This window comes from Melospiza georgiana, chromosome 17 (assembly GCF_028018845.1).
Source record: "Melospiza georgiana isolate bMelGeo1 chromosome 17, bMelGeo1.pri, whole genome shotgun sequence".
Lineage (NCBI taxonomy): Eukaryota > Metazoa > Chordata > Aves > Passeriformes > Passerellidae > Melospiza > Melospiza georgiana.
In genome coordinates, this window is record NC_080446.1 from 15,043,699 (window position 1) to 15,064,610 (window position 20,912).

Genomic DNA, 20,912 nt, shown 5'->3' on the forward strand with positions numbered 1-20,912 from the left:
GCAGCATGGTTCTTGTTCTGCTGCCTAAAATCAGGGGTGGGTCTATTCATCAGGCCCAGGAGGAGCAGAGGAGACCACTTTGGAGAATTTGGGCTGGTTTTGCGGAGATTCTGTTGCTGTGTTTTGCACAGCAAGGGGACTGCTCTGGCTGCAGCTCCACCTGCTGCAGGAGGCAGTATGGAGTGGAGCCCAGCCCAGCCCCAGCTGTGTGAGGTCAGCAGAGGGCACCCATACCCCAACCCAGCATCTGGCGAGCGCTTAAGCCACTGACAGGTGTGAAACAGTCCTTTGGAGATGGGAATTCCAGGTATTTCCAACTCCAGGGAAAGCTTTGCTCTCAGAGGTGCTAAAACCTGAAAAGTAGGCATTGGTACCTGTTGCTTCTGACAAATACCAACACTTAAAGGGGGATTTGAATGTCCTCTGGCAGCAGTTTGGAAAAGCACAGAGCTGTCACAGGGGGAACAGGCTGTCCAGCACAGTGGCCTTCAGCAGTGATCCTGCAGCCAAGTGGGGAACACGACAGGGAGAAGCTCCCGCTGAGCCCTCTGAGGGTCAGTGGCCAGGGCTGCACTTGTGTGCAATGTGTGTTTGGAGGCTTACTGTCCTACCCCTGGCAGAAGCCAGGAGCCTTCACCCCTCTCAAGGTATTTCAGCTAATTTGTTCACTATGCAAAGTTCAGATGGCAGGGAGTTCCCAAAGGAATTTCAAAAAAAAACCACCCCAATGACCAGATCTGGCTCAGTGACCTAGAACTGACAGGCCATCTACCACTTTTCATGGCCACAGGCAGAACCGTGCAGAGGGAAGAAAGGAAGATTACAGACAACACAGAGCACAGACTCCCCTCTGCACCAACCATCTCTGCTGTATGAGTGTTTGAACTGGTAATGAACAATTCTGCAGTAAAACAGCTGCAAGACCCAAGCTCTCAGTGCAAAGGGAGACTCTTCCCTCACCTGAAGAAACAAAATTATGAGTATCCCATGCACAGACAGCTCCTTATACCCTGGAAACAGGTAAGTGTTGGGTTTGTCTTTGTCCCTGAGGCCAGGAAGCTATGCAGATACCTGCACAGCAGGCACTGCTGTCTGCCAGAAGGATGGCAGGAATTGGACAGCAGCCCTCTCCCACACATTCATGGGGAAATGTACTCTGAGCAAGCCTCCCCTACTCACTCTATCTCCATTTCCCACCACTGAATCAGTGGTGACCACCAGAGTCCCCCAGGCAGCCCCCAGGCCCCGCAGCCAGGGCAACTGCTCACCTTTTTGCCTCCAGTGATGGCTACTTTATGGAGTTTCCGGTAGCAGTACTTGGCGTAGGTGCTAATGGGTAGACCTGGTGGGACAGAGGAAATGAGTGGTCAGCCCACAGCACCATGCACTGAAGCCCTTCAGAGACCTCCAGCACAGCAGCTCATTCTGGCACAAGCAGCCCCCTCAAGGCACAGCCCACTGCAGCAGGGCGGGACTGCCAAAACTTACATTGAGCACCTTGAAGTCTCCCAGCCCCACGGCAGACAGTGTCAGTGCATGCCAGGGCTTGGGCTTAGAAAGATTAATCTCCAGAGTGAAGGTGCATAGCTCTGCACCTCCCATCCCTGCTCCTGCAGATCTCTGCCTCTCGCACCCGGAGCGCACCTGCCCCACCCTGACTGCACGCGTGGCACCCATTCAGCATTCACAGCCTGGGCACACACACATGCCTAGGCCCTGGCCTGCTGGGCACAGCCAAGGTTGTTTATTATTTGAGAACTTCGGTTCCTTTGCTAGTGAGAGAGGAGCAGCAGAGAAAGGTGTGTGGGGACAGAGTGGCAGCACCAACAGTGACCTCAGGACACAACAAGAGGCGTGGGGAGCTGATGGGATCTTATCTTCCCAGAGATCTGCAGAAGATTTCCTCACATTCCTGCCTGCAACCTTCTCCAACACAAGCCTGTACCAAGCAGCTCAGGCATGCTCTGTGAGACCAGGAAAATGGGACACGCCAAAGCCTGGGAACTGTACCTCAAAAGCTGCTGCCCTCCACAAGAGCACCTGCTCTGTTTGTGCTTGGTTCAGTGTACTCTGAAGGCAAGTGCAAGCCACCATTCACAGAGATAATCCTCCTGTGACACCAAGAGAAATGTTTGCAATGACAGAGCACTGACTGCTGAGAGAGTTTTTCCAAAACCATCGGCCTTTTGTTCTTGTTCAAGTAAAACCCAAAACTGCTCACTGAAAGCAGTGAATAGATCTGCCCTATTTGATTCCCTGCCAGGCCCAAAGCTTGCAGCACAGTTCAAATGCTTGTGGCGGTGAAAGTCTACATTCTAGTCAGATGCTGGGCATTTCACATCAGCCTTTCACACACCCTATGGCTTAGGTATGCTGACTGGGAGCTTGGACGTCTTCAAATCCTCTTAATGCAGAGGGAGGACAAACTCTTCCTAAGCAGAGGTGGGAGATGTGTTATCCTCTCAGCCAGCAGATAAACCACAGTCCTTGGCTCCTCTCGATGAAACAAGCACCTCCTGCCTCCATCAATCTGCCTCACAGCTGGAGCCACACCAGAGCAGGTACAACAGCATTCCCATCTCCCAGAGGCAATGGGAAGGAAAGCCAGTTTTGGGAATTTCTCTCTAGGGAATATCTAATGCAAAATATTCACTGTAAGCAAAAATCCTGCTAGGCATGACTTACACTGGGAATATCTAAGGATTAAAAGGAAACAAACCAAATGAGATGCCCTGTGATGCTTTACTATCCCAGGTTACAGCTTCTGCTGTCCAATGTGAGACACACCCTGAAGAGAGGTGTCACCCTTCTCAGAGGGGAAGGGGAAGAAGCTGGACTGCGTCTCTGCATCCCAGCAATTTTGCAGGAGACAGCACATTCACAATTAATAATAAGCATTATTTTTTCACACTGTATTTAGACCATGAAACACATAATCACCCTAAAAGCTTAACAATGTTTGCAAAAGAAACTGGTGTCCTGCAGATTCTGCATGGCTGATGCATGGGCAGCAGTCAGACACATCTGCTTGAAACCTATTTTGGATTTTCCCAGGAAGCTCCCAGTCTCTGAAAAAGCCTAAAACCTACATCCAGCACTTTCTGCAGCGAGGCCTCCTGCTCCCATGACAACCATGTACAGCCTCTGACCCAATGGGGCCTGCTGGGGTCACGTGTGAAGCTGACCAAATTTAAATAACTGAAAAATAAACTTGCTACGTGCACAGGAGGATGAAGGAGATACTGTCCATAGACCTGAGTGGCCAAAAAAGAGGCAAAAGCCCTGAGGAACAGGGTAAGCAGCACTCATCCCAGAGGGCACAGACCAATGGCTTCCATGCAGTCTCCCTGCTCCAGAGCAGAAGCCATCTGCCCCAACATAAGTGCTCCTGGCATGTGCAGAGTGGGATGGGCAACAATGGAGAGAGACATGGAGAGGCCAGGAGGCACATGCTGAGCTGCAGGAAGGCACATGAGGGAGAGGAGTAGAATTTAGCTTTAGCCTCAGCTTTTCCAAACCAGCAACCTGTCCCAACCATCTGCTGCTTTCAGAACGCTCAGCTAGAGACTGACGACTGGCATTGAGCTCATCACGCACGCTGACATCTCCAGACATGGGGGCCAGGTACTCCCTCCAGCCTCTTGCTGCAGGGCTGGGCAGCTTCATCTGCACTGCCTGGAAAGGGCTAATGCTGAAGGCAATTCTCTGAGCACATAATGAATCTGAGAAATTCAAGACGATCTGTTATTCCCTGTGGTATCACAGAAGCCTCAGGAGCTCTGGAACAGAAGACTACTAACAGCCCACATAGTGAAAAATAGTTTTCAAAGGAAAATATTTCTCCATATTCCAGCCTAGAAACACATGTGGACAGCATCTTAAAGAACATCTCCTTTTAGAAAAAGTTAAAATCCAGACTAGACACATGCAGGAACATACCTTCTGGAACTGACTTAAATGCTTTCCTGCAAAAAAAAAAAAGTCCTAAAAATTCACCAAAGAGTGTGGATTTAGGACCTGGCCATAGAATATGTATTTCAGCACTACAGAAAGCTGTTGTCTAGATATTCCTCTGATCTACCACAGCATTTTGGATCTCAGCCTGGCACAGCCAGAGCAGGTTCTCAGACCAGGATCCCATCTCACTGCACTCTATAGCATAGGGGTAGGTGCTCCTGAGCAGGTAAACTGGGCTTGGCACCAGCAGTGCTGCTCTCCTGGCTTAGATCTGCCCAAGATCCATTTTACAGCACTGCTTTAGCTCCTCTTTTTCACACCACCAGTGTTTCCTTCTACACCCCAACAATGCTTCTGGATCGCCATTCCCTATATGGGAAATGCCATGTTCATGAGCCAGACAAGCCAGCAGCCTGCACCTGTCACCAAGATAAGACACAGATACAGGATGTCTTAAAAATTGGTATCTCCCTTCAAAAAACTCCTAGCTAACAGCAGGTGGGCAATACCCTCAGGCAGTGTTGTACCTGGACCATTAACCATCAAGAGACAGACCTCCCCTCTTTGCATTTGTCCCATTTCTTTCTAAGCCTCTTTATGCTCTGAACTGTGGGGGCTGGTGGGCCAGCAAGGAAAGAACCCACAATACTCCCCTGGACAGAAAACCCCTCAAGCCACAACCACCCTTGTTAGGGTATGGAAAAAAGCTTCTCCCAGCATGCCTTGCTGTGACGGGCAGACTCAATGCATCCCATTGGCCCTTCCCACTCCCTCCACCCCTGTGCCCTCATCCCATTGGCCCTTCCCACTCCCTCCACCCCTGTGCCCTCATCCCATTGGCCCTGGTGTTCTGCTCTGCCCCTCAGGATCCCTATATAAAACCCTGCTTTGCCTGCCAGCGCGGCTGCTCATCCCTGGATCCCTTTGATGAAGCAGCTCAATAAAGGCTCTCCTTGGAACCCCACACAAAGACCCCATCTCTCCTTCTGTGTGCCTGGATCACAGCAGAACTGAAATCACCCTGCATGAGCATAGATGTGCCTGTGCCCCCGAGATGTCTTCTTCAAGATGCTTCTTTGGGAAGGTCATGGCAATCTGGACAACGTACTAGCCCTTCGGGATTTCATTCTGTGCTTCAGGACAGACCATTACTGAACCTGCTGCCCAACACCAAAAGCAGGCAGCTTTCAGCTCTGCTATGGCACACAGTGAGAAATTTTCCTCTTGCTTTCCCCAGGTAATCTTAAGTTTCTTTCATCCCATTGACCATCGCCCCTCTTCCCTCCTCCACGTCCAGCTCACATGTCACCTTCCCTGCCTCGCTCATCAGCCTGGGAGGGACCCCTGGGCAGGACATACAGAGTGGGCACAGCATGACTACAGCCAAGAGCTGCTTTGCTCTCTGTCCCTTCCCTGCAAGCTCTTGATCTCTCTTTTGGTTTCTGACCACTTCCTAGCAATGTGTATGTGTTTACAGAAATTCATATACTAGCTGGAAAATGTCTTTCCCTCCTCAAAAAGACTCAACTGGGACCTCCCCCTGCACTTGCAGTTAGAGACCTCTCCCCCATGCAAAAACACTGCTTTTGGTGACACAACATTCTCTGCTGCTTGATCGCTCTGTTTGTCACTCTCGCCAGATCCCTCTGCACCCTTCATTTTTATAGCTGTTAACAATTTTCTATCAACACTGAGCTGTCAGCTCATGATTTGTCTCCTTGTACAAATCCAAAGACCAGCTCACATTTCTGTGGGATCAGCAGACAATCCTCCTTCTGAAAACACAGCATTTATTCCTACCCATTATTCTTCTGCCTGCCAACAGGTTATTCATGCATGAAAAGACCTTGAACCACATTTATATTTCATTTATTCACAGAGAATTAAGCTAGAAGATGAATACTGCAGAGGTTAAGTGTGGGAAACTTCAGAATTCTTTCTTTGAGTATATGTCAGGTGGTAAATGTTTATTCACCTATGAGCTTCTGGACTGAAAGCAGTATGTGCACATGTGTGGGGATTCACTGCTTCAACTCAACTTTTCACTGAAAGACTTACATAGATGCCTACTTCTACTCAGTTCTGACCAAAGTCAGTCCATTTGATTTCCTTATGGATTTCCCCGCTAAACTGATGCTACAGCATCCATAAGCATCTTAGTATTTCAGAGCCACTAAGAAACTTCTCACAACAGCCTTGCAGCTTCAGGTGCATCCTACCCACCCCTCACACATCTGGAAAGCAGGGCTGGTCAACCAGAAGTAGGTGCTCCAGGGAAAAACCTGACCTTTCCAGCCAGCAGCAGAGAGAACATGGCATGTTCCTGCAAGATTTTCCCTTACTTCAGGTGCAATTCTAAAGTCAAGTCTCTAGGAAAAGTCCTCAGAGTTTCAGTCACTGCGAAAAAGCTGTTTTGAGTGAGCTGCCAGCTCTGCTGCCTCCTCTGTTAAACTCCTGCAGAACAAGGGGTTCATAGCCTGGTCCCTGCCAGAGCAGCCTCCTGGGCCAGAAAGACAGACAAGAGTAAACAGCCTCAAGCTGCGCCAGGGCACATTTAGATTGGATGTAAGAGAAAATTTCTTCATTGCAGGGGTAATTAGGCACTGGAACACAGGCTGCTCAGGGCAGGGGTGGAACCTCCATCCCTGGAAGTATTAAGAAAATATATGGATGTGGCACCTCAGGACATGATTTGGTGGTGGCCTTGAGAGTGCTGTGGGAACAGCTGGACTCAATTACTTTAGAGGATTTTTCCAACCTTCATGATTCCATGATTCTATGAAAGGTAACAGTGTGTGTGACCTGTCACCAGAGCCCCAGCTGAGGCCACACAAGTACACAGGCACAGCTGACTTTCAAGTGCTTCCTTCTGGAAACTCTATAAAGTTATCTTAGCATGCCTTTTTCATAACATTTATATATATATATATATGTATCTAAAAATACGTATCAGAGGCAACATAGAAAATCCTGAGTTGGAAGGGACCTACAAAGAGTCTAACTGTTGGTTTTTGTATTTTGTTTTAAATTTTAAATTTAATGTTTGTTTTTAGGTAAAAACTACATCTGTTTTCCTAAGCACATCTCCAGCACACACAATTTAGACAGGTTATTGCACAGAACAGCCCACTCAGCCCACATCATGGCCTGCTGAACAGAACAATCTCCATGGAGTTGTCTCATAAAGATGTCTTAGTCCCTCGGAGCACATGCAAAATGAATTTTCAAAGGCTCAGAATGGCCTGAACTCTCCTGGGCCTGAACAGGAAAGAAAAAACACATATTCCTACTGGAAATATAATCCTTTGATGCAATTGCAGGTCTCTGCTCTGAATCCCACCAGAGACAGAGAAACAATGAACACTGTTAATGCAGGAGCTTCAGCCCAGGGCTGTCCTCAGCCCTACCCCTTGACTTGCAGCTGCCTCATGAAACAGGGTGACACAGCAGTGACACAGGGAAGCCACCACAGGCAGCAGGTGTCTGCTGGGAGTGCTCAGGAATTCAGGAAGCTGGACTCCAGCTCTCACAGATTAAAAACACGGAAGTCAATTGATATAAACTGCTGCCTGAGAGGAATTCACAGGGCTAACTGAAGTTTCCTGAAAGCAATATAAAAAATATTGAATGGACTTTGCCTAGTAAGGCTTTAGCCAGATAAAGTGTTATCCTGCAGCCAGCAATTAAACTAAGTCTGGAGGAATGTGCGAGCTCTTGTTCATTCCGCACAGATGCCAGGGCAAGCCCTGGGCTGCAGAGCCCAGAAAGTGTTGGCAAGGGAAGCCAGTTCTGGAGAGAAAAAGACAGTGTCCTTCACCAAGTACCAGCATCCTCCAGAAAGAGCCTCAGGTTAGGCAGTGATTTACAAAATCCATTAAGACAACTGAGACAGGTTCTTTTCAACACATTGGCTCATATGGCTTCTGGCTTCTAGCACCAGAATATGCTCCAGGAAATGTGGCATGCACAGATCAGAGGAATTACAGCACCAAATCTGCATCCAACTTAAAATCCCTCACACAACTTGCACAATTGTGATGGAAAGGGCCCCCACCTGTCCCAAATGTAGCCCAGCTGCCACTCGCACTGCTGATCCATGCTCTGATCTAATCTTGAACACCAGCCTGCCACCGGATAAATTTTCCCAAACCCAAGTCTCTGTATTTAAAGAAATGGTTTGATTTTCAGCAGAGCTCAGCATTGCTGCCTGCCTAAAGTCAGCGCAGACCTCTCTCTCAGCTTCCTGTGCCTCTCCCTACCTTCATCCTCTGTGTTTTGTTTTCTCTTTTTCCTGGATTTTGTGATCTTCTTGTTTTTCAGATCCACAAGCTCCTTGATGTGCTGGGCAACTGAAAATTCAGAATAGAGTCTCAATTAATAATGTGGTATATACTAAAATATCAAAACACAGAACTGCCCTGAGATATGGCAGCCAGCCTGACTCCACCAATAAGAAGGGGAAAGGTCCTGCACCACAGCCAGCTCCCAATGAACCTGAATGAGGGCTCAGAACATTCAGCTTCTCCAAATGGCCAAACAGTTGAAAAGTTTATACCTAATTAAACTTGCTAAATACCAGCAAAAGAACCATCCTCTCAATATCTCAGAATACTCTTCCTTGTTGCCTGCATTCTAGGCAAAGTACAGCTGGAGGAAATGTTTTTGGACAGAAGTGACAATGGCTGAAAATCTTTATAAAACTTAAACTAGTGCTGCACAACAGGCAGTTCAGTGAAGAAATCCCACATTAAGGCTAAAATCATAAAAAAAGAAGGCAAATATTGCCAGTGTAGCACTTGCCCCTTGGTCCGACCTCTGTCGCCATGCTCATGAGCAGGGACAGAACTCCAGTAGCCACCCTGGAGATCTGGGGGGGCTTCAAACACAGCAGGTCCCCAGAGATCAAGAGGAAAATAGGTGTCTAGTTTCTGGCCTGAGATTGGACAAGATACAGTGCGTGTGGCTGAAATAGTGGAAATAAGCCAATAAATACCAGTTAATACTCTCCAAGCTGGTACTTTGCTTTTTTTCTATTCTTCACATCCCATCCCCCCACCCTCTCCAACCAGATGCTATAGCAATTTAAAATTGGGGTAATAGCGGAATATAAGCTGGGCTGGTCCCCAAACTTCTGAAAGACACATAAATTTCATCTCTTCACACTAAAAGCCTGTGTTCTTCAGGATCCCCAAACAGGCAAGGTCTGTTCTCAGTGTCTGCAATGGCTCCCTTAAAAATTTAGATGCTAACAATCCTTTTATTTTGTCAGCTTCAAGGATCTTAAAAGTAAATTATGTCATCAGAGAATCCAGAAAAGCTCTGCCTTTGGAGGGATGACATCAGCTCATTTCAGTGCTGACGGGTGAGGTAAGCACAGTCTGGGATTTGCAATTTTTTGCCAGACACGAGCTGGTGGCAGCTTCATCCCATCAATGAAAGGTGAACTCAGCCAGTACACTGTGCTCTCACTAACAGAGCCCACAGCACTAGCTGGGGAACTACCTGTACTTTTAAAACCCAGACAACCTTGGCTATGTGGCACAACTCACAAAGATGCTGCTGCATACAGAGGAGGTGCATGAGGCACTTACTCTTTTCATCACTGTCAAGGTGGCGGTAAATGTAACCTTCCAGGTAAGACTGAAATTTGGGTGATGGGGAAAAAAAGGCCAGACTGATGGCCATCAGTTCCCAGCCCCACGCCAGGCTTCGGTAGCACATGTTATCTGTTGTCTGCCGGATCAGCTGTATGTAGAGCTCATCCCGCAAGCCTTGCATGCTCCAGCACTTGGTGACCGTGACCAACGCCACGTGATTGCGGTCCATGCGAGTCTGACGATCTCCCATGTAGCTCTGCACCAGTTTGAACATTTCACATGCCTCTTTTTTGATGGTCCGGTTGCTAGTGATGAGCATTGGCTTTTTAATGGAGCCACCATTCCAGGACAGCATGTTGGAGATGGAGATCCTTCGTCGGAAGATGCCTTGTGTGTGCATGTTCAGGTTTTTGGAAGCCCAATCTGCCATGCTGCTCTGAGAGATGGGCTTCCGTAGGGTGCTGTAAGGGAAATGGCATTCCACACAGCCACCACGCTGGCTGCTGCCCTCCTGCTTGGGCTCCAGCTCTATCGTCTCAGGCTGCAAAGAAGAACAAACATGTTAAAAGCAGCTTAGGTGACTCCTTACCTGGCTAGGAAAATTATCCACAGTGAGACATGAAGCTGCCAGCAACTGCACAGTGGTGAATCTGTACAAACATGACTTGGTACATGTAGAATTGGTGGATAACACCTGTAGTTCTGAAAGAGCCTGGCTGGCACAGCCACACACTAATGCTGTCCCTAAGGGAAGTGCTGGGACATGGAGCAACAGGGCTGAGCATCCCAGCTGTTGCTGAGTTTACAGGGATAGACAGGAGTTGAGCCAATTTCCAGAGCAGCAGCACAGCTCTGTGGCACCAAGCACACATCAAGGAAACAAGTATCTCTGCACTCCTCAGTTTCAATGGAGCTCCAGAAGCCCAGGAGGAGGATAAGACAGTGGTCTACAGTTAACCCCAAAATACACATTAGTTCTTAGAAGTTTAGAGCAAGTCAGTGTTTCCTTCTTAGTATAGAGGAACTCCCAAATTCAGGACAGAGGCTTCTGCAGTCCAACCCTTTCCCATCTCACACCCCACATGTCTCTGCATGCGGATGACGGGATTAGCACACATCACATTCCACCCCTCACTGCCAGCCTGGGGCACAATAATCTCTCCTGGTTTTTTACTTCGTTCTTTTTATCCCTTGAGTTACTCCTCTACCTCCTCACCCTCTGAATTCACTCAACACACTGACTAAAAATCCCCACTTGCAGTTCTCTGCCATCTCAACATCCTCAGTCTCCCTCAAACCACCTTACCTGCCTGGAGTTGGTTTCCCTTCTATCACCCTACCTGCTCCTTCAGCATGTTCCTTCTGAGGAGTCACCTCCTCATACTATCTTGAGGTTCAGGAAGTTCTGGGTTCTCTCCTCTGTTCTCTCTGTGGCTTCTCTCTCACATCTCATTCACAGCCACCTCTGCTTAGCCTGTCCCAGAACTTCTGCCCACCCTCCTCCAATACTGAGTTTTCTTATCTCCCAATTTTCCTCTCTATCATACAAGCCCAGCACAAAACATCACTGCTCACTCAAGCCACTAGATGTTATTCTCAGGTGAGGCAGTGATTCTGCTGCCAAATTTTCTGCAACTTCCTCCCTTCTTTACTTGGACTCTTGAGTATTTTTGTGAATATTTTTTTTAATTGACTCTTTTTGCCTCTACCACAACATCTGTCTCTTTTAATCTTCTGCTTCTCCATATTACCACATATAAATTATTTTTCTTCACTTTCAAGGACATTCACAGCCTATCCCCAACCCACCATCTCTAGTGCATAATCAAGTTTCAGCTCTCCCTGTCAATGTAACAAGGTGTAACACAGCCAGAAGACTGGAGAGCAGTTTCAAGTCTAAAGAGGCTATGAAATTAAATTGTTGAACTATTAATAGTAACATGTAAGTCATGTAAACTTGATGTGTCTCTGTGCCTGAAAAGTGGGAACATGATATCAGTTTTCCAAAAGGTTTCAGATGAAAGCAAGGCACTTATTGATCCAAAATAGCAATAAAGAGAACACACAGAGATAAATCTGATAGAGCTGAGAGCTGTCAGCCTGGCTTTCAAAGAAAAGTTACACCTCACAGGTCTGCTGGAGCAATCTGGAATAGTCAAGGAGCTTTCCCAAGTTTCTTCATGAAAGACTTTGTACCAGCAAACAGAAGAAAAACTAGAAAAAAGAAGCCACTTTTCAGCATGGAGGATGATTGTCAGCTGTGCCTTATCAAATTGATGTAGAGATCCTGCTTGTTCAAAATGGGAACACAGAGTGAGCAAAGACAAAAAAGGGAAAAAGCTTCAGGAGATATAAAACTATCTACAAAGAACCTAAATCTGAACTAAAACCAGGAAGCAGGACATTCCTTTGAATCCAAGTAGGAAAAAAGATGGCAAAATAATCCTGCAGAAGTGCTGTGTTAGAGAGAAAACTACTCCCCTTGTGCAGGCACACTAATGGGGCTTTAAAATAGCTATTTCCAACAAGATGCTAGAGCCACTGACACCGATCTTCTAAATACTGCTATTCCATGTTCAGGAATTGGGAAGGAGAATAGCATTATGAGGAACCATTTGAAAAAGGAGAGAGAGAAAAAGAGGAATTGCTGTCATGTGGCTATGCAAATCTTGATGCCATACCCATCAACTCAGATCATTCCAGTGAAGAAAGTACATATAAGGGAAGACATGAGTGACAGTAACATGATCAGGCAAGCACATTTACCCAAGTAGCAGAGCAGAACTACCCACAGTGCTGAGGCCTTGCTGGACATGAGCCCCATCCCACAATTCTCCTTCCTCTCAAGCCACTGGCCTCAAACAGGGTTTCCACGAGCAAAGATGTGAAGCTTTATGACCTGTTTGCTATTCTGCAGGAACAGATGTGTCTTGCCTGCAGCATACCCTGGGATTAACCCCCCCAGAAGCAGGCTCTCTATGATGAGTCTAGCAAGTCTAGCAATGAAAAAAAAAAAATTTAACATGGCACAGATGGGGAGGTACCTGGGAGGAATGGCGTGTAGCACCTGATGAAGTCACGCTTGTCTGGCTGGTGACATTCTTTTCTAAAGAATCTATTTTCTCAAAAGTTCTCTTCTGCCTCATTGTGTCCTGTGGAGTAGCCACACTGCTGGGAAAGAATTCTCTAATCTCCAGGTCCTGTCTGTACAGAGACCTATTGCTGGCTGCGACATCATCCCTGGAGCTCTGGCTGATGGATTTTTTCAAGCGGTCAGACTGAAACCTGACCTTGCTGCTCTCTGCTGGAACACCGTTCTCCAGGCCCTCTGCATCCAGGCTGCCTTTGCTTCCCCTGCAAGCTGCTGACCTACCCACCACAGCACGCATCTCAGCAATCACTTTATCATTCAGAGCTGTGAGCTCACTGCTGCTGCCCACAGAGCCAGGTCTTGCTTGACCTGCTCCTTGCCTCCTTCCTTTCCTTTTTCTCAAGCTTGGAGAAGGACCAGTTGAATAACCAGAATCCTGATGGCCAGTTGGGTACTCCTGAGTCTGCAGGCTGTTTTGCCGACTGTGGTGGAGTTCCATGTTCTTGAGAACATTTGCTTCCAAGATCCTCCAAGACTCCTTGAAGCTGTCCTTTGAAGCAAGCTGACCAGGCAGTTTAGTGGAGGTATCTGTTGCTGCAACAGAAGAGTGGGAGAGTTTGGCAGATTGGTCAACATTAACCATATGTTTTATGTATTCTCTGCCAGCTGGGCTGTATTCAGTGGAAGAGGGATTTCTTGCATGCTTCTTTGCAACTTGCTGTTGTTGAATACTGGGATGCTGCAAAAATTTGGTTGGTTGCACCTGCTTTTTTAAGCTATTGCTTGGTGACCTTGGTGGAGACATCCCACTCACACAAATGCTTTCAGTGTCCATATCTACTGGTGGCTCGTCATAAATTGGCAACTCTAAAGATGGCTCATCATATATAGGTGCAGGAGAGGCATATGTGGGGGATGCAGGCTGGGGGGTTCCTGTCCGGCTTCTTGGAGGTGTTTGAGAAGTAGGACCATTCATCATCACCAGGCAAAACCCACCACTCTCGGTCTTTTTGATCTGCATAGACTGCTTTGTTTCTCCAGTAGGCATTTGCTTTGTGGCTCCCGGGCTCTGGGATGTGGATTGAGGCTGAGCATATACAGCTGGTTTGGGAAGAGATTTTGGGCTGTTGGGCTTTGGAGTACCCTGCAGCTGAAGAGAACTGTTTGAAAAGTTCTGCATCTGCCTCAAACTGTTCACTTTGACCAACAAGGCTGCTTTCGTGCCTGGCAGAGGCTGCCAGTGGGTAGGAGTCTCTCTAAAAGAAGAAAGATACAAATACACACAATTATTTAAGAATTATATTTACTGAAGTACCTTCTTTGTCTACCCAAACTGTTAGTCTCAAAGTGCCTGAATAGTCCCCTGAAGTACCTGCCTTCAGATTACCCAACTATGACAGTCCTTCCAGACCATGCTATTTTTTTATATAAGTTTCTAGATATGCGTTTATTTGTAGAAAAACCTATGAGGTCTATGGGAGGCATATGGGGGTGGCCACTCTCCACTCACAGCTTACATTCCCACGCAACCTGCCACGTCTCCACCCAATCTTGTCCAGATGCACTAGGATCTGGTACCCTTGACCACACCAACCGGCCCTGCTCAGCTCCCATGGCTGTGAAACCCTCCTCTGCTGGGAGTATCACCTCTGATCTGTGGCAGCACTCGGGACCCACCACAACCCAACATGCCCACTGCAACACCCCAGTTCCCAGGATATATTCTACAGTGTAGCAACAACCACCTGCTGTCAGGCTGTGACCATAGCCAGTCTGTGTTTGTGAGCTCTGAGTAAAAGGGAATAGAAAGGATATTAAACCAGCTGAACTTCCAGGTTTTCCAAGGCATCACAGTCCCCAGGAAGGTCCACTTGAATCTGACCCTACCTCCATTTGAATTGTGCCCTACCTCCATATATCTGCTACCAGCCATCACTGGGTAAGACCTGAGGGTGTACTGCATGTGTTCCATCTGAGACAGGAGATGGTCCCCTAACACCTTCATAGCTATTCTGCTGTTTGTACCTTGACCTTGCTCCCCACTCCACCTTGCTGACCTGTCCTCTATGGCCTCTGTGCTGACAGACACACCCACTTCTGCTGCATGTCCGGAGGTGCCCCCACCATGTCTGGCTCTCTTGTGCCTTCCCTACCAAATCTCAAGGTATGTGGACACTAGCCCTCTTGCTACACTCCTGCTCTCCAGAGCACTTTCACCTGGCCAGGTGCCAGCCACCTCCTTCAGCACATCTTCCCTGGGGTATTCTGCCTGTCCTTCCCCCATGGTTATCCTGCCAGTGCATTTGCGCACCCCCTGCTCTCCCTACACCTGCCCCCCATCACTGTGGGTGTCCTATTTCACCTGGTGCACTCTGGTCACCTTCCCTACATCCTCTGTCCAACAGCTAATGTCTCACATCCGTTCCTTATCACTGCCCTCCTAAAGAGGTGGTGTGCTCCTTCCCTATCCACTGCTTACCATATTTTTGGCAAAACATGCTCTCTGTTGGCAATGCGTCGTGAATCCCATCTTGATACAATGGCATCATGAGTGGCACAGACGAGGCTGGCACTGCCCTGTCATGGGCACAGTGCCTGACCCCCGGCCAGGGTTCAAAGGCCTCATGACACTGATCACACTTGCTGCACCTCTGTCTTTGCAGGGCTGGCTCCTTTCCTGCAACAGAGTCCGTGCAGCTCTCTTGTGCAACTACCCAGGTGTGGCCAGAGAAGGCTGAGAAAAGGTCAACCTTCTCTGGTGCTTGTGGCCAGCAAAGGTCCTCTGCTTTGAACCCTGGGGCCCCTCTTGCTCTGGGGCCTCTTATATACCTCCCACAGAGGCACCAAAAATTTTATTTTAAGGGAGCTCCTGACACTACTTCAAAATGGTGATGCAACTGCCATGAGGAAAGCCTGTCTCCGAGCCTCCACCTTCATTCTCTTCACAGCACTGCAGCCCAATGCTGACCTAAGCCCTATGCCAAGAGCAGCTTGGGAAACACTGACAAATTTGACATTTTCTCTCCATCTGCCCAAGCCACCATCCAGCATAGCCCCTGCTCTCCCATTCCTGTTTAGCCCTCAGTGGCTTGTCCTCCACATGCTTCTTCCTGGGGCACGATGCCTCATGCAGGGGTTGAGCGCCAGAGGTGCCAAGTGAGGACGCACACATGGAACCACCAGCGGTAACAGCACCATGAGAGTGGCATTCAGGAGGACACCCAGCTCCACCAAGTATTCCTCCTGGGGACACGGCCTGCTCCTTGCATCAAGGCATCTCCCCTTGGCACACTCAAGCTTCAGTCTCAATCTGAAGACCAGACTCTTTCTCAAAGAGTGCGTGGACTAATAGGAAGAACCAGAACAGCAACACCTTCTAGGCTTTTAAATGAGAATTTCTGACACCTCCATGGCTGGATCAGTGAGAGACACTTTGCCAGTCTCTCATTTCATGGCACAGAAGAGAGACTGGCAAAGGACAGAACACTCCACAGGCCCCTGACTCGGCAGGCAGGCCACAAGTGTGTGACTGGGACATATTTTAGCTCAACCCTACAGCAACCATCATTGCATCTGGACCAGCATTATCCAGTTGTTGGGTTGCAGAAGGATAGCCCAAAGGTGCAGATGTGTCCCACTGCCTTACAAGACCTCCAGTTATGGCAGGCCTGGAAAATAACCCTGTGCTCTGTGGAAAGGTGCTGGACGCCCACATATCACAAGCCACCTCCTGAAGTTTTTCCTCTCCCTGACATGCAGCACTGCAGGCCCAGCTAGCTGTGCACAGCTGAACCATCCACTCAGCCAAGGCTTGGCAGACCCACCTCAGCCAGATAACAGCATGGCCAGACTTGTGCCCTCCATCCAGGCTCATCACACACTGCTACTGTCTGGCACCAGAAAATCACATGACCAGGAACTGAGCCTGAAGCTCTGCCACCTCCTTGCTCAGCTCTGAGACACAGGAAGGAGCCCCTCCCTGTCCATACAGCAGGCACTGGCACCACGTCCTGCCCCATTGGTCCCAATTCACACCCACAGAGCAGCACTGGGAACATCCCTGTCGGTCACTGCTCAGGTGTGGGCCTGGGCATCTGCAGAACATCACCAACCTGCCCATCAGAGATGGGTTCCTGCTCCAGCATGGCATTATAACTTTTAGGGCCCTGTGGGACCTCAACTGGCAAAAACCTCTGCCCCTCCACCTGTGATAAAGAGCACAGCCCAGATTTCAGTCCTCAGATGAGTGATGAGGGATTTGATCTGAAAAAAAAAAAAAAGAAGATACTGTGCTCATAGCCTCCTGCAGAGGCAAGCTACCTACCTGTGAGCCCCAGCAAGCCGGAGGGCAAAAGGCACTCCAAAGCACAACAGCTCCTCACTGCCCAGAGTCCCTTCATCAGGGACATCCCTCACCTTGGGCCTGCCCAGGACAGAAGATGCGCTGGGCCTTTAGCACAGACTTGGCCACATGGGTGGGACATGATGGAGAGCAGCAGGAGCTCTGCACTGGTACAGGACTCTCTCTGCACCTACCCTGAGCCCAGATGGCAGGACAGTAAGACAAATTAGACAGCCACAGCAAGGCAATGAAGAAGTGGCTCTGCCTCCCTGCAGCAGGATTTTGGCACTTGTAGTCCATGTCCCAACATGCAGCCCATGCTCCCTTCCTTCAGGCCTAGGTCAAGGCACACACTGGGAGCCAGCCTGCTCAGGACCGCTGCACCTCCCTGGAGCTGGCAGAGCCACCCACTGACACTGCTTCTTTTTGAGGAAAAGCAGAAACATGTGGGATTGCCACAGCTAGGCTACCATGGACACTGGTAAGAGGCAAAGCACCTAGATGCCCTGCAGAGGTCAGGGGAAACTGCGAAGATGTGCTACTCCCATGTCATCAAATGCCACCATGCTCCCCCACCCAGGAGTGTGATGGTGAAGAGAAACTTCTAAATGTGTACAGTACCCCACCTCGCCCATCAGTCTCATCATGGACACATCATGCCATTTACAGCCTCCCTGGCTGCCAGACATGAGAGGAAAGAAGCACCACTACAGAAAAGACAAAGTTGTCTTGAAAAGGCCATTTCCACAGCCATGAATGATTTCTTGGGGCCATGTCTGGATACAGCTTCCTTCGACCCAATTCCCAGGCTGCTGGGAAGAACCAAGCAGAAGAGAACAAGGACTTCCTGACTTGCCAGCATGAAGCTTCAGTCTTGTCCTTGTGAAAGCCATGACAAAAAGCAAAGCCAGTGGTGGAGAAGTGTCCCAATGCAGCCTCTCAGCCGAGCTCTTCAGCCAATAGCAGCAGAGACTCTGATGGATACCCTGGGACTGTTCCTGTGAGGAATGCTTTCAAGTAGCTCCAATATAAAGGCCTCAACTTGGCACTGATTTTCCCAGCCTGCACCTAGCTCCAACAGCATATCTAGTAGCTCTTCCCAGGCTCCAGATCTTCAGTGTTTGTTTTCCTCCTTCCCAGAAGCCTGGAGAAAAGGCCTTGCACCTTAGCTCTGCTCTTTCTAGTAGTTGTTTTCCTGGTGCTGTGACAAAGGTGAGTGAACAGGGATGTTTGTATTCCAGCAGCACTGCTGCTCTGCCCCTAATTCCCACACTGGAGGCAGGGATACAACCTGCCCAAACCAAAAACTCTGCAGAGTTGTGCAAAGAACATTGTGTTTGTATATCCTACCCCAAGGCCAACTGCACAAGCAGGAAACAAGCCTGTATTAGGGATTCTGATGGTCTTTCTTGCTTATGAAAACTTAACAGTTGCATTACTTATGCTGTGCCTTGAGATCCATGAGCCCATGATGAAACAAACCAGAGCTGGAAGAGGCAGAGGTACTCTTACAGTCACCTAATCACACATTCCCTCTCACTGCTCTTCCAGCATATATTCCTGGCACTGTAACACCAAGCCCTTGCTCCTTCCCAGTCAAGGATGCTGAGCTGTGGGAACGGTGGGTGAGGAAAGGATAGGCAGCACAATCTACTGCCCATGGAAAAAGGAACCTCACCTTCCTCTTCTGGGGGACAGAATGTTCCTAGAGAAGGTGGCTTTCTTACAGAGGATTTTAAGATAGCCTGTTAGTGCAAAGAGAACCTCAGAAACAGCACTCAAACTCCAGTTTCAGAGTGCTGACCTTAGGAGAAACAGGGGAAGAGGAGTAAAGGGGCTGGTACTGCATGGATAGCAGGGCTGGGAACAGCAGAGCCTGCTCACAGTCCTGACCTGCAGTGTGCTGAAATGCTGCAGACCAGCACACAGCCTCCAAGAAAGACTGCCTTCTTCAGGCCTTGGCACTCCACCAAGCCCTTTTTCACCCATTACCTTGGAGTTCCGGCAAAGCTCAGCGTGGCTGCAGTGGCTCAGAGTACACTTCCACAGTGCTGCATTCAACCCCAGGCTGGACTGTGAGACCAAGAGAGTATATCCATCCTTTGCAGAGCTTTCCAGTGTGTGAAAAGATAATTTGGCCATCATTTCCCCTGAAGAGAGTCCATTTTGCTTCCTAACGGGATTGTAAGAGCTCAGGATGAGTCTGGAGCTGTGAGGCAAGTGCTGTTTGCTGTCCTTGTCCAGCAAAGGAAGAACAGAGCCAGCACTGGGCTGGGCAGCCCCAGAGAGCACAGAAAGGCCTGAGTGGCAGAAAGACAACATGGGAGCAAGAGCATGGGCAGAGGAGCTTCCCCAGAAGGCTCCAGAGATGGTCAATGGCTCCAGTGCCTTACCCTGCTGCAAGAAGCTGCCATTTCCCTAGGAGGTCTACCCTCCTGTACTGCCTGGGGAGGCCAAAGGCTGACGTCTAGAGAAGGTTGCTCCAAGCCACTGCAAGAGCTGGAAGAGCAGCAGCAAGCTGTGGGGCACTGAGGGAGGGGTGGCATGGGCATAGAGACAGAGGGAACAGGTTTGGAGAGCTTCTTTCTTCTTCTCAAGGCTGCTGAGGGTTTCACAGCACTGAGATGTGGCAGGGGGCACAGCAAATTCAGCGGTGCTGATATAAGGCACAAGAGAGGAAAGGTGGTAAAAACCAGTTTACTAAAAGAAAAAACCTCGACCACAAAGTATAACTAAAACCAGAATGAAATCCCTTCCCCCAGATCTTTCTTGGATGGGCTTGCAGGAGACTTCTCTTGGGGACTACACTGGTCTCTGCTGGCCTCTCCATCTATCACAGAATGACAAACATGAAGGAAAGAAAACCACTATTTTTGCACTGGCATTAAGAGACAAAAGTGGAACTGTCTTGGGTGCAAGTAACTATAAAGATGTCAAATACTACCAACAGCACTCAGTGTGTTCACCCTCTGTTTACGCAGCTGCATTTCTCCTGAGCAGAGGAGGACATGCTTGAGGTTGTCTTTGAAGAACAACACAGACAACAGAGCTGAAAACTTTAGTGTGCTCATGCTGTTAGTATACCAGACATCCCAGCAATGGCATTAGATCCCACCTGAGAACATTTGCTTCTGGCTCAGCTCTTTGCTCCCCATTTTACAAGCTAGCAAAAGGCAAGAAATCTCTCCTTGGGTGTCAGGTTCAACTAGGGAAATCAAACTCTGCATTATAACCAGTTATACAACCCTTGCTCACACAGAAGAGAAAACACATAGATAGATGTGCAAGGAAACAATGCCCAATCTTCTGCTTCCAAAAAAGCACATTTTGCAGACGTCAGCTTACTGGTATGAGCCTTGTAATCTGAAAGAGCCTTGCATATCCAAGTAGCCTGTTAGCTCCCATGCAAGCTGCTACTCATGCTTTTCTCAGCACTTGCCCTTTAATTCATTGCAGGCTCAAGGTGCCCCAAGATTGCTACATAAACCTCACCTAGGGATGGATCAATGGAGAACGCCTTCCCACCTCCCCTCCTTGCAGGAGAATCAACAGTGATGGTGGGTGATGCTGCCCTGGGAGATAAGGAAAGGTACAGCAAACTCCTGCCCACATTGCATCACCCCCCTTTCTTCTACAGGAGGGGACCCTGTAGAAGGGTCTTTCCTACTGAGAGGGCTGAAGAACTGAGGGATGGGTCAAAACTGGCATCACTTTTCCCTTGAGGCACAGCAACTTCCAGTACAAAGGCAGAGGAGGCCATGTTCCCTCCTGACAGACTGAGTCAGCATCCCGTTTGCAGACAAGCCCAGAGCTTAGTGCTGCTGTTACTCTATACCATGCACATCATGGTATAGAATAACATTTTCCCTCCTGAACCACACACAATTTCAGCAGGGAAAGCCAGGCGCCCCATCTGAAGCGTGGC

General features: G+C 48.7%; 1 protein-coding gene across 1 annotated transcript in view; it reads right to left on the reverse strand.

Moving 5' to 3' along the window:
• The window catches only part of LOC131090889 (rho GTPase-activating protein 39-like), a 55,096-nt gene that overhangs the window by 4,591 nt on the left and 29,593 nt on the right, over positions 1-20,912 (reverse strand). Inside the window, exons 3-6 of the mRNA XM_058036548.1 lie at positions 12,599-13,901; positions 9,549-10,095; positions 8,217-8,306; positions 1,269-1,342 (exon numbers count right to left, since the gene is read on the reverse strand). Coding sequence (XP_057892531.1) covers positions 1,269-1,342; positions 8,217-8,306; positions 9,549-10,095; positions 12,599-13,901 — 2,014 coding nt within the window. The remainder of the gene's footprint in view (positions 1-1,268; positions 1,343-8,216; positions 8,307-9,548; positions 10,096-12,598; positions 13,902-20,912) is intronic.